Source organism: Trichoderma asperellum, chromosome 2, assembly GCF_020647865.1.
Source record: "Trichoderma asperellum chromosome 2, complete sequence".
Taxonomy (NCBI): domain Eukaryota; kingdom Fungi; phylum Ascomycota; class Sordariomycetes; order Hypocreales; family Hypocreaceae; genus Trichoderma; species Trichoderma asperellum.
The window spans coordinates 6,234,239-6,247,409 of NC_089416.1; the positions used below are offsets into that span (position 1 = coordinate 6,234,239).

The 13,171-nt window shown below is 47.0% G+C and overlaps 4 protein-coding genes across 4 annotated transcripts; 2 read left to right on the forward strand and 2 right to left on the reverse strand.

The window, feature by feature from the left end:
* Nucleotides 1-101: 101 nt before the first annotated feature.
* TrAFT101_004356 (uncharacterized protein) lies at nt 102-389 on the forward strand (the record flags this gene model as incomplete). Its single annotated transcript, XM_066127140.1, has 2 exons — nt 102-262; nt 374-389. The coding sequence occupies 2 exons, from the start codon at nt 102-104 to the stop codon at nt 387-389; spliced, it is 177 nt and encodes a 58-aa protein (XP_065983249.1).
* A 243-nt stretch (nt 390-632) lies between these two features.
* Nucleotides 633-4,434, forward strand: TrAFT101_004357 (uncharacterized protein; the record flags this gene model as incomplete). The annotated part of the gene is made up of 2 exons (XM_024898931.2): nt 633-680; nt 2,041-4,434. The coding sequence occupies 2 exons, from the start codon at nt 633-635 to the stop codon at nt 4,432-4,434; spliced, it is 2,442 nt and encodes an 813-aa protein (XP_024765843.2).
* A 2,781-nt stretch (nt 4,435-7,215) lies between these two features.
* On the reverse strand, nt 7,216-10,029 carry TrAFT101_004358 (uncharacterized protein). Its single transcript, XM_024905710.2, has 2 exons — nt 9,687-10,029; nt 7,216-9,624 (listed from the first exon to the last, which is right to left on the reverse strand). Exons 1-2 carry the CDS (start codon nt 9,962-9,964, stop codon nt 7,452-7,454), a joined length of 2,451 nt encoding a protein of 816 aa, XP_024765842.1. The 5' UTR covers nt 9,965-10,029; the 3' UTR covers nt 7,216-7,451.
* A 1,127-nt stretch (nt 10,030-11,156) lies between these two features.
* TrAFT101_004359 (uncharacterized protein) lies at nt 11,157-12,434 on the reverse strand (the record flags this gene model as incomplete). Its single annotated transcript, XM_024905709.1, has 1 exon — nt 11,157-12,434. The coding sequence occupies one exon, from the start codon at nt 12,432-12,434 to the stop codon at nt 11,157-11,159; it is 1,278 nt and encodes a 425-aa protein (XP_024765841.1).
* Nucleotides 12,435-13,171: the final 737 nt, after the last annotated feature.

The following is a 13,171-nucleotide window of genomic DNA, read 5'->3' on the forward strand; positions in this document are numbered from 1 at the left end:
CTCACTCACTCGGGGAGTCTCGTTGTTTCATGCTTGGCGTTCTTGGGCTCGGCGGCATTTTCTCGCTGTTTCTCTCTCTTCTGCGCATCTCCGAGCAGGAGATGGGCAGCGTCGGAACTTCTCCAGAGGCTCTCGCTGTGTCGATGGGCTGGTCAGGCCAGGAAGCGCGGCTCCCCTGGGGTCTACTGCTGGCCCTGAGAGGATGGTCGCTGGCCACCCATGTCGAGATCCCCATGTTGAAACAGAGGGTGGCAGCCAATAGGTATCCCTGTGTTCCTGGAGGCCAGCCGCGTATCCACCACGCCGCTGTGGCGGCTACGCTAATAGCCAGGACTGACCAGAGACTCCGGGCTAATGCGCCATTGATGCCCAGGCAAGCTCGCGAATAGCATCCAGACCCAAACACGGAGTGCTTCTCGTGCCATCGCCGCGCTCCACCGGCCACTGTGTCTCTCGTCTTAGATGAGCTCTTGCGAGGCTTAGGCTCCTGGCTGTCTCAGAGGTGCTGGTTCAACCCGCCGTTCCCAGCCAACAGCTGCCGCCGCGCGTACGAGTGCGGAACAAGGAGAGCGGGTAGGGAGAAGAAGCTTTTCTGCCCCCGGTGGAGAGGCTGAGAGGGCCCTACGCGCAAAATGCCGACTCTAACTTGGCCTATTTTTGGCATGGTGGCACGATATAAGGCAGGTTTCCTATCTCCATCTCTGTTGTCGACGCGTTTTGTTGGTGTGCTTTCTCCATAAGGCTGCAATTGACTTTTCAACCGTCTCGTTTCATCAACAACCGCCTAGTAGACGGTTGGGGGTGTTCTTTGAAAGTCAATTGAAAAAGAGCTCGAGTTCTGCGTGTGTGTGTTTTTTTGTTTCGTTTTTGTTCAGCAGCTCTTTCTGTTTCGCCATTGGCCGCCAGCTGTCAGTTCTGTTCGTCGTCCGATTGTGTTTGAACAACGTTTCTTGCAACATCACTTTCGCATCAAATCACTTTCACCTATCGCATAAACGGCCCACCCATTTTCGGCCCTTCGTCCCCTCGACCCCCTGATATATCAAAGGAGAGATAGACGATCCGTCGATTAGATTCACCAGCATTAAGACGGTGCTAGCAAGTGCCTGACGTTCCGCCGCATACAACTGCCTTCTACCACCAGCATCTACCGTACAAAACCTGTACGCAACAATATCATCATCATTATCATCATCACCATCAGCACCATCATCTTGGCGTGGTAAGTTAATACCTACTACATACAACGCTGCGTGCATGCATGCATGCGGAGGCGTCATTCTGTGGAGAGCAGCGGGATGGAATGCGTGGATGGCCCTGGTCGCTCGATTTGTACGGCCCGAGAGGCATCAGAAAAGTTTCTGGTGCCAGATATTGGAGAGTAACGGTTTGCTGGAGCATCTGTGTGCGCGCCGTTCACATGTGTGTGCGGGTGCCTCATGACCCTCGTCACGGCGACCAGCGCTTGAGCCCAAAGAAGAAGCTGCATAGCGTCTTCTCGCCTTGGCTTCCCTCCTTCTCGGTCTCATGCAAAGAGCAATCGGCGCGTGATGGTGGGGTTTGAGGGCGTTTGAGAGCCAAGGGGGGTGTCGATTCAACACACCATGCTTCACCACAACCTTCTCTTTTGTCGTGGTATTGTTCTGCTTGTTATTGCCAGCCTCTTCCCATTCACTGCCTCGACCTATTAAAGGACCTTGTCCGGCCTCACTTTTCACAATCTTCTTACCAACACCTCTTCTCATCATCGTTGTGTTCCTCCCTGCGCACTGACAGCTGTCTTGCGCATATCCGCTGTGATAGTAAAGCTTCGAGCTTGAAGCTTGTGAGGGAGAGGATATTCAGAGTCAGTCCATTCTTCTCTGGTTCCCGTCTCACAACTCCCCTTTCCCCCTTTGCATGTCTCTCATCAACGTGCTCTTATATATCCCTTCTACACTAAATCATACTTTCAATCGTGCAATTTCTACAAAAAGCCTGTGTCTTGGCAATCTCTTTTTGCTTTGAACAAAACCGCTGACTCTGTTTTCTCTCGCGTAGCCTATACCTACCGGACAGCATATACATAACCATCCTCGAAACTCGAATCGCAGAAAAGCGGCAATCAACTGTTTCCTAGTCATGATGGGTCTCTCAACCGTCTTGACGGCCTCTCTCCTGGCCTTGCGTCTATTCTCGGCGCCTGCTCTGGCGGCACCGGCGCCGGCTGCTGATACCAAGGCTGTAACCGAGGCAGCTGCTGCGACAAGCTGGTGGCTTCCCAATATTGCGCGAAATGGCGCTGTCCCCTACTCTGGCGCTTCCGGCTACACAATCTATCGCAATGTGCAAAGCTATGGAGCCAAAGGCGATGGTGTCACCGATGACACCGCAGCCATCAACGCTGCTCTTAGCGCCGGAAACCGATGTGGCAGCGGTTGCGACTCTTCCACCACTACGCCAGCTATTGTTTACTTCCCTCCTGGCACCTATCTCGTCTCGAAGCCCATTCAGCTCTACTACTACACCCATCTGATCGGTGATGCCACCAATCTCCCTACCCTCAAGGCCTCTGCCAATTTCGCCGGTATTGCCGTCATCGACTCCAACCCCTTTGGATACACGTCTCAGAACAACTTCTTCCGCCAGATTCGCAACTTCAAGATTGACCTGACTGGACAGCCCGAGTCTACTGGTACCGGTATTCACTGGCAGGTTGCCCAAGCTACTTCGATTCAGAACGTTATATTCAACATGAACACCGATACCTCTTCCAACAACAAACAGCAGGGTATCTGGATGGAGGATGGCTCTGGAGGCTGGCTGAACGACCTCACCTTCAACGGTGGTGCCTTGGGCATGTGGGTCGGCAACCAGCAGTTCACCAGCCGCAACCTCGTCTTCAATGGCTGCCAGACCGCCATCTACATGAACTGGAACTGGCTATGGAGTTTCCAAGGCCTGACTATCAACAATGCTAATGTTGGTATTGACATGAGCCAGGGCGGAGTCGGCTCCATCTTGCTTTCTGACTCTAAAATCGCCAACACCAAGGTCGGTGTGCTTACCGGATACAGCACCGGCCAGAACGGCACCGCTGGTTCCCTTGTTCTGGATAACGTAGATACCACCCAAAACACCCCCATCGCTGTCAAGAGCACTGGTGGCGCCACCATTCTCAACGGAAACGCCAACATTGCTTCATGGTCCCAGGGTCGCGCCTACACTGGCACCGCCGCAGGAAAGGCTGTTCAGGGCACTCGTGCCACCGTCAGCAAGCCCGCCGCCTTGACCTCTGGTGGTAAGATCTTCACCAAGAGCAAGCCTCAGTACGAGACAGTCGCTGCCAGCAACTTTGTGTCTGTCAAGGCTCACGGTGCCAAGGGTGACGGTTCCACTGATGACACTGCTGCCATCCAGGCCATCTTCAACAGCGCTACCTCTGGCCAGATCGTCTACTTTGACCACGGTGCCTATGTTATTACCGATACTATCAAGGTCCCCGCCAATATCAAGATTGTTGGTGAGATCTGGCCTCTCATCATGGTTGGCGGCAGCAAGTTCAAGGATCAGAACAACCCCAAGCCTGTCTGGCAGATTGGTCAGCCCGGCGATGTTGGCAACGTTGAGATTCAAGACCTCATGTTTGAGACCCTTGGCCCTCAACCCGGTGCCATCATCATGGAGTGGAACGTTGCTGGCGCTTCTCAGGGCTCTGCCGGTCTTTGGGACGTTCACTGGCGAATTGGTGGCTCTGCCGGCACTCAGCTGCAGTCCAACACTTGCGTCAAGACTCCCAGCGTGACCACAACTCCTAACTCAGCTTGCTTTGGCGCTTTCTTGCTTCTGCACGTTACCTCTTCTGCTAGCATCTACATGGAGAACGCTTGGCTCTGGGTCTCTGATCACGAGCTTGATCTCTCTGACCACAACCAGGTGAACATTTACAACGGCCGTGGCCTCTTGCTTGAGAGCACCAAGGGTGCCTGGCTCTGGGGTACCGCTGCCGAGCACAGCCAGCTCTACAACTACAACTTCAACGGCGCTCAGAACGTTTACAGCAGCATCCTCCAGACCGAAACCGCCTACATGCAGGGCAACCCTGATGCCCGAGTTCCTTTCACGTTTAACTCCAAGTATGCTGACCCTGATTGGTCCAAGTGCACCTCTTCCACTTGCGCTCGCACCTGGGGTATTCGTGTGGTAAACTCCAGCAACACGCTCATCTACGGCACTGGCATGTACAGCTTCTTTAACAACTACGCCCAAGACTGTGTCAACGCCAACAACTGCCAGGACAATATGATTGACATCCAGAGCTCATCAGTCAAGCTCTTTGGTGTCAGCACCAAGGCTAGTATCAGCATGGTCAACCTCAACGGCCAGCAGGTTGTCCTTGACAAGGACAACCGCAACACTTTCTGTGGCACTGCTATTTCTTATGAGACGTCATAGAAGGGCGACGAAGATGCAGTGACTGCTGCGCCGGGGCCCAAAACAAATCCTAGCAATGAAAGTGAGTCGATGGGGTCTGTCCTTCAGATTCCGGGCAAGCCATACTTTTCCGGAACTTTCTCCTTACCCACATCGGCTGAATCTCTGCCGTTGCTGGGATGTGGTCCCGAAAAGACGGTAGTTATGACTCGGACTGTATTTGCTACCGCAAGCACTCTAAATATTTGAACATATTATGATTGACACGTGTATATATAAATCTATGGAATATTCGGGGGGATTGGGGGAAATGTTTCATATCCTTTTTCTTTTCTTGCTTTCTTGAATTCTCATCTTGCCCTTTGTCCTATATAAGATCTGGTCGTTTGGAGATTTTTTAGGGCACTTGCCACTAGCGGCGGGAGAGAATTTCTATTTCCTTGTCTTTTTTTATCATCAACAAAGTCATTATTTTTTTTGGTTTATTTTTGGGAACAGCGTGGTCAGGATTTTGAGTCCACGGCAAAAAAAGGAATGGCACATGATGTGCATTCTAGGGATAGATGTATTCCGATAGCGGACTGAATAGAATGCATTGAACAACTTTGAGGGCCAAAGCAATTGACTGACTGTGTGTAAACGAATGGATATTGTGTGACTTTGGATAAGAAGCCTCCGGTTGATGAATGCTTTTGATGCTGTGTTTTACGCTAGGATGTTCCTCATGCGAAACAACGACTGGTTGGAAGAGATTGGATGATATGCGTGCCGCGCACAAGGTAGAGTTACACCTACAGTGAGCAAGTCTACGTACGTTCATACTTGGCAGCCGTACCACTTGAGTTGCCAGTCTTTACCAGCGGCATCAATAGTTGAACAGAGCTATACCGGAGACAATAAGTCGAATTAAGTTATTGTTTTCATAACCGCGCGCAATAGGTTGGCAGTTCTCTATGTATGCGAACAGTAGCTGTTGTAGTAATGTTGCTTCCCAAAGGCAAGCAAATTACAAGCCAAAAAAAAAAAAGACAAAGAAAACAGACAACAAAGGACACTCGAACACAGAGCCAAAAGAGAACAAAAAGTGAAGGGCTCCCCTTGCGGAGAGCGGTGCATTACTGAGACTTTGGGTTGTTGCAGCTACTTCACTGAAAGTCTTTGCATTTTACTTTGACTTATAAGGGCATGTTTGTGAATTTGGCGGAAGGGGGATGGTGATTGGGTGGCGTTTTGGGTGGGGTGGTGGCTGTGGGGTGGCTGTGGGAGGCGCGAATTAGTCACACCGAGAGGTTTTGGGGTGGTTGGTGTGGGATGTTGTAAGTCCTATCCATGATGTGTTTATGGGGATGGGTTGTGTTACGGGTTTCTATGGGAGTTTGCTTTGTGTGAAAGATGCTTCTGGGTGCTTTTTGGGTTGAAGTTGGAATGAGTTTTTTTCTTACCGGTTGAGATGTGTGATGGGAATACAATCATGTAGGCGGATATACTCTATGTTAACTCTATACTAATTTTAGTAGTGATGGGATTGATATAAAGACTCTTTTGTTACAGTAGTATCTAGTGGTGTGAAATGGCTTTATAGATGCGTAAAAAGACAGTACACACCAACTCTGCCTTGGCATCATAAGAGTTGGTACATGCTGACAAGAATTTTCTGACGATAGAAGAGAAAATAAGTGACCGCGCTGATGTTTAGTTGATGGATTGCAAACTGAAAACCAACTATAATACATTCGTAAATTGTGCTTGGTTCTGTACAGTTGAGATGTAATATAGTAGAAAAGGAATGGATATGATGACTTTGATTGAACTATAATAAAGAGCAAGGCAATACTGGCAAACAGCGAGACTTTATATAGGGTAGGAAATAACCTTCATGAACATGTATACTACAACATACTTGGTTAGTGTAGCAATACGTGGGAAAGAAGGAGAAAACGATAATAATAGAAAGGGAAGAAAAGGGGGGAGGGGGGAGAAAAAGGGCTGCGCAACGAAAATACAAAAAAAGGACGAAAGGAACCAAAAGCTCAGATAAGGCGTACCACCGAAATAATGTACTTGAGGATAGAAGCACAACCCTAAAAAAAAATGAGCAACAAGAGAAATTCGAATGGAGGTGCAAAAAGTGAAGACTCCGGGACCAATGGAGATTCTCTAGTTATAAACCAAAAGAGTCAAATGACCTAGTTACCAGCTACTTCACTAAATGTCATCTGTTAATTTTTGGTTTATAAGGGGTGTTGACACAGCGATTGGTTGGTAGCTTTGCTTACTGTAGCCGAAGGATGCTGACGCTGTGGGGTTGGCTGTATGAGTCATGCCAGGGGTTGGCTGGGGCTTGGGGAGAGCGGTCGTATCCTCATGAGTTTACATGTATATAGCAGAGTAAATAATACTGGGAGGTTTCATAGAGTTCGAAATCATTAGGTTGGAGCGTGTAGTTGGATTTCTCAAGTGTGTAGGAGCGGACTCTTGTTTGAGTTCGAACTCTCCTTATACGTGGCGATATATATTTTGCTATCACTTTTGATGAAAACATAAGACAAGACGATTGAGAGGAGTTGTACAACAGTTAACCAGTAAGTTATGCTATAGTTACAAACAAGGACCCGTAGTTCGCTAGATAGACTTCAATAAAACTCATATGTGGCTATTACTGCATTCAAGTATGTGCCTTGGGCTAAGAAGATCAAAATTGGTCTTTATTTTCTCTTCTGTGCAATTATAGGAGAACCCATGTTTCATCAGCTCATACACGTACTTCTTAAAGAGTGAAGGGACACACAAAGTAGAAATGAACCGTTTCTTTTAACAACATCTCTAAATTTCCTCTTACCACCCCCTTCATGAAGACGGCTTTCATTTTCAAGTTGCTATGGAAAATAGCAATATTATCCTTGATGTTATCGAGTGACGTCTAAACAATAGAGCTAAGCTTACTCATGGTTGCCAACGTATTTATCCACTTCTATAACAACTCATTTTTGTATTTGTTAATAAATGGAAGAAGAGCTAATACATTTGGTAGTTTTGATTTATCTTGGCTTATCGACTGAAGATTGAAACTCTTGGAGAGCTTCGGCAGAGCGCAGAGTATTAGGATGATTCGGTCCCAATGCTGACAGCCTATATTGCAAAGCCTGTTGCATCAGCGCAATTGCATCCTGATGGCGGTCTAGCCTATACCAACTCCAAGCGAGGTTATGCATAGCCGTCAGTGTATCTGGATGCCCGTCGCCAAGAATTTCTTGTCGGATATCAAGCACTTGAATGTCCAGAGTCTCTCCCTCGCTATGCCGGCCTTGCTTATAGTATGTTGATGCAAGGTTTCCCATTGCCATAAGTGTATCTGGGTGCCTGTCGCCAAGAATTTCTTGTCGGATATCAAGCACTTGAACTTCTAGAGTCTCTCCCTCGCTATACCGGCCTTGTTTATAATATGTTGATGCAAGGTTTCCCATTGCCATAATTGTATCTGGATGCCTGTCGCCAAGAACCTTTCGTCGGATATCAAGCACTTGAACTTCTAGTGTCTCTCCCTCGCTACGCCGGCCCTGGCCATGGTATGTTGCTGCAAGGTTTCCCATTGCCTTGATTGTATCTGGGTGCCTGTCGCCAAGAATCTCTCGTTGGATATCAAGCACTTGAATTTGCAGAGTCTCTGCCTCGCTATACCGGCCTTGATCATAGTATGTTACTGCAAGATTTCCCATTGCCTTGATTGTATCTGGATGCCTGTCACCAAGAATCTCTTGTCGGTTATCAAGCACTTGAACTTCGAGAGCCTCTGCCTTTCTATACCGGCCTTGCTTATAGTATGTTGATGCAAGGTTTGCTATAGTCCAGATTGTATCTGGATGCTTGTCTCCTAATATTTTTTGTCGAAATTCTAGTATCTTTTCATCTACTCTCTCCTTCTCATTCCATCGCCCACGGTCCTCAAAAAAATCGGACACTCTGCTGAGCAATTCTGCTGTCTCAATATGCTTCTCGCCAATGTCTGCCCACTCTCCAATTTGCAATGCATGTGCTAAATATTTCTCGCATTGTTTCCAAGTATTTTGTTGCGATTCAGGAAAGAGATCTGCTGTGGCTTGCAGAGCGATGCTCGAGAAATATTTTTCGCTTCCCATGTGCTTACCATCGCCCACGCCGGCCAAGTCGATAAGTTCGTGTTGGCTTGTTCGAGTCCCGTTCTCCTTCTCCGAGATACCATCCTGGAAGATTTCATTTTCACTGATTGCGCTTGACTTGTTCATACTCAGCCCATACCGAACAGCCTCCTGTACGAGTTTATGCATCTCATAACTTCTGCTCCCGTCTTCCACTTGGCGTATGCCAATAAACGAAAACTCTCTCAGTCGCGTGATAATTTTGGTAGCTTCATGTTCTAATAACTCTGAATCGTTTTTCAGGTTATTATCAATGTGATTGAGTGCAGTCTTTATTAATTCATGTGGAATGTTTTCGTTGCTGATGTACGCAACAACATGAAGGGTTTTGTAGGTCATTTCGCTCTCCTGCCTAATGCGAGTTATTGAAATAGTCCACGTTTCAAGTACGTTATTAGGTACACTGGGTCTTCGATGCCTGTTAAAATCATTCGTCTTAAGTATATTCCATCTTTTTTTGCTTTGTGCCAGAAGAGATAAATACTCTTCAGGTGTTGTTGATGTCCGATGCATATATGTTCCGGCTTGCATGATGGCTAATGGAAGCATCTGGAGCTCCTCCACCAAAGAATCGATTTCAGCCTCTTCTCTGATTGGTTTTGCGCTCCAAAATGTCATCAAGAGTTGTTTTGCTTCATCAGGTCTCATGCGTGCAACCTCGATGCTACGGCCTTGGCTAACAAGTGTTCCCCTGATATGGGCATCACGAGTTGTCCACAACACTGTGCCCGTAGATGCATGAGGTATATACTGAAATAGAGCCTTTGTTTCTTGATCTGTTTTCCCAACGCCGAATAGCTTCAAGTCGTCGGCGTTATCCAAAATAAGCACCCAGTTAGATAGTGCCTCGATACCGTCGCGCACAGCCTCAAGAAGATCTTCTTCGCTCAGACGACTCTTATCGATTTGAAGTTTCCGCGCTATGTTTTTATAATCTTGCGAAAATGTTGCCTCGGTATCGGCGTGCACCCACAAGACTGAGCAACTGGCGTCGGCACAACGCTGGTATGCATAGTTTAATGCGATTTGTGTTTTTCTAGGTCAATTAACCGCTGCGCCATTTGTGTATTCGATTGATATGTATCTAGGCGAACTTACCCAGACCCGCCTAAACCCCAGAGTGCAGCGCTCCGGGATGTTACTGAGGAATATGGCAGAATTGTATTGAGTCTATCGACGAGATCCGGGCGATGGATTAGATCCTCGTTGCGTGGATATGGAATGACGCGGATGGCGGTTCGGGCCGGTCGGTAGGCCAGATGGAGATTGAGGGTGGTATTATTGTTGCCCTGATGTATCCTATTCTGATCACCAAACTGACTATTTGCAACCTGGTGATTTGCAGCCTCTTTGGGGGAGGAAGCTGACTGCTCCATGTTGTATCCGATGCTCTACTTTGCACGGATAGTGTTACGAGCGTTGATTTTGACCACTATGCAGAAATACCTATTCTACTTGATGCCCAACAGCGTTGTAAGGCTAGGAGACTTGCGGCTTTTACCTTGGCTAAAACCCAGAGCTAAATTTCGCATTCTTTCAATACTGCATAAGTGGGGGTACCGTGTATCAAGGTATTTGAGCATAGTTACCGTCTTCAATGACAATAGATAATAAAATAGATACTGATTGATATAGAGCATTTTCATTCTTCTCATGCATAAGCTACTGATACTCGAGAGAGATATCTATATGTATTTATGCCGTGAAGCCTTTTTTTTTTTTTTTTTTTTTTAATCCGATCTTGTGATATTACAATGAGCCTGTCGACCAAGAACGCGGGGACATCGTGTCTTCTGAAGAGCCTAACATGACCATTTCTTCTATTCTAGAAGGATGCGAAATACTTGTTGCAGCTAGACCCTATACCATGGCGGTTATGTGGTATTTTATCTCGAGCAGAATACCATTTACGGTTTCGGGTAGGCCGGTACTCACTATGGTGCCCCCAATTTCGCTTCATCCGTCCGGTTGGTTGAAATCAACGGGGCCTCGAATCTCCATACGTGCAACCATACAAACAAAGCTATCCGGCTGACTGGAACGACTCATGACGACTTCCAGTATGTACGACATATCAGATTGACCGCTTATCTGAAGTACCCGCTAGCTCCATGCGCTCTAATGGAAAGGTCCATGTATATGTGTTTGTGAAACAATACAGCATAGCACTGGAGAAATCCCGATTCGCGCTTGTCCTCTGATCTACTCAATATTGAATCTCAACCTGGCGGACGCTGCTGGGATTGATAGTCTTAGCACATTAAATGTCTTTTTCAAGTCATAGATAGAGAGACGGATTTCAAGTATCTAGTGGGTAGGCTTGTTGTTTAGTGGACCATAGCCACTAAAAAATAGGAAAAGGGCTGCCTCCCTATGCATGCTTGACTGGCCTCCTGTTCTGGCGAGTGCCTTTGGTTACAGCTAGGGTGATTCAAACCGCTCGGGGGGGTTTAGTTGGTTGGTCATTTGGCTCTTGAAGGTTGCTCTTCTGGGCTCTTCTGGGCAACCCGTTGGGGGGACATATGCTGTTGATGGCCAAATGCCAGCGAAGCCCATGGGACAGAGACCTCAAAGGCCAGTACCAAATAGTTGAATTGTCTCTAGAACCGTTTTCCCCGACTTCCGTAGGTCTTCCGAGTATTGGTTCTTGTCCTCTGGTGCGAGATTCTCAAGCCACCAGGGCGCTACGTTGTCTTCTAACCGAGAAAGTGATGTTGCTTCTCTCCAATATTGGTCTTTGATGCCTTTTCTTGGAGTTTTCATTCCGCAGACCTCGAGCCTACTCAAGTATGCTTCGTAAAAAGCATCAGGCCAGTCGCCTTCATTTGCCACGGAGTCATTGACAAATTCATCCAATTCAGGGAAAAACCCAGAAAACTCAAAGTCAATAATGCCAGTGATCTTCGTGTGATCCGCAGACACCAAGACGTTGCGTGGAGAAAGGTCGTAGTGTGTGAATAAGAAACGACTTTCCCCACTACTTATTCCGAGCTGAGGCAATTGGATGGCAATGAACTCTTTGATTGGAGCTATTAAATGCCTGTTTCCAGAAAATATATCGAATTCCTGAAGCTTCTGGAGCCGTGTCTCAAGTTTCACTTGGTAGTACTGAAGCTGGCTTATGATAGGCTCAACAACTTTGACACCAAAACCAGGCATGTATGAAGAAGACGCAATGCGCAAACCGGGAACTTCTAATGAATTTAGGGCTTTTTCCTCCTCATGAGAGATTTCGCATTCAAGGTTCCCAGCGCTTGCCCAGGCAGGGAGCGACTCTCTCCAGCGGTAGACTATGTCCGCTAGTTGCTCGCCGACGACCTTGAGCTTGTCTGTATTTAGATTCAGCGTCGACAAAGGAACTCCAGGAAGTCGAGTCATTAGGATCCAGCCCTGAACTTTTCCATCGCCTTCGGAATTAATCTCGAATTCCTTTGTTGCTAAGTTTCCCGTGGCAGTCAACTTGTGAACGATGGAATTCTTGCTATCAGACCAAGCAAGAACCTTTGGTGACGGAATTTCGGGCACAAAGTGTTCAAGAAGAGACAAGCAGGACACTTCATTTTTGCTCTTCGTATAGTCAAAGAACTTGCCGTTCAATTTCAAAACCAAATCATTGACAGCTCCGTTGTTTAGGCTATGCAAGAGCAGGTCGTCAGGAATATAAACCTTCAAAAAGTAGATGCGATTGTTGAATGATCGGCCATGTTCCAGAGCATCGATAGCCAAAATTCTGCATCCAGGAACAAGGAAATCAATAATGCTGACAATGGTTTCTCGAGAGAAAGAAATCCCTTGGGTTGGGTGAGTTTCTAGAGTAGTCTCACGTGGACCTAAAGTGCTCTCCATGAGGCGGTGCAGGGGGTGTGTCAAAATAAACGGAGGCTTAGAGAATAAAGGCTCTAAGAAATGTGAAGCAGATTTTCACGGCAGAAGGGTGGGAGAGGAGGAAGTAGATCAACAACCATATATCAGTACGCTTTGGAGGGTTGGTATGGAGACTCCTATGATGGAGGGGAGCCCCCTGTAGATTACCCGGCAAGTGAGTCATGTGGCCGTAGCATCTAGCAATCCAGACACACACTCACCCATACACACCAGCGTCTGCACTAGGATTCTCGCAGTATATCATCTACATAAACTTATTAAAGAGTTATTGAGCGTAGCAGCTGTTGCCTTGAATTGTCTTATTACTATTATTATAGCTGGCTGGATGAGGAAGGCTGGTAATCTAAAACAACAGATTTGGAAGCGAAGATATACTGCCTGGAAATCTATCTTCTCTAACTTGTACACAAAAGCGTAAGAGCAATAGATGTGAGCTAGAAATGAGAAATATACTCTTATTAGTTCTGATACAAGATGAAATATGATGTAGAGAGAGAGGGGATTTTTATCGGACTATAGCAGCATTCTCATAGGTATATACATGTAATCTTCATATGATCTTGGCACAGTGAAGTAACCATAAGACAAAGTGATTCAAGGGCTCTTTTCCTCCAAAAGAGAGACTTTCTACACAGAAACCCCAAAGTTTTACAATTGGATTTCGGACATATTACTATTTTCTCTCTCTTTCGATTCCC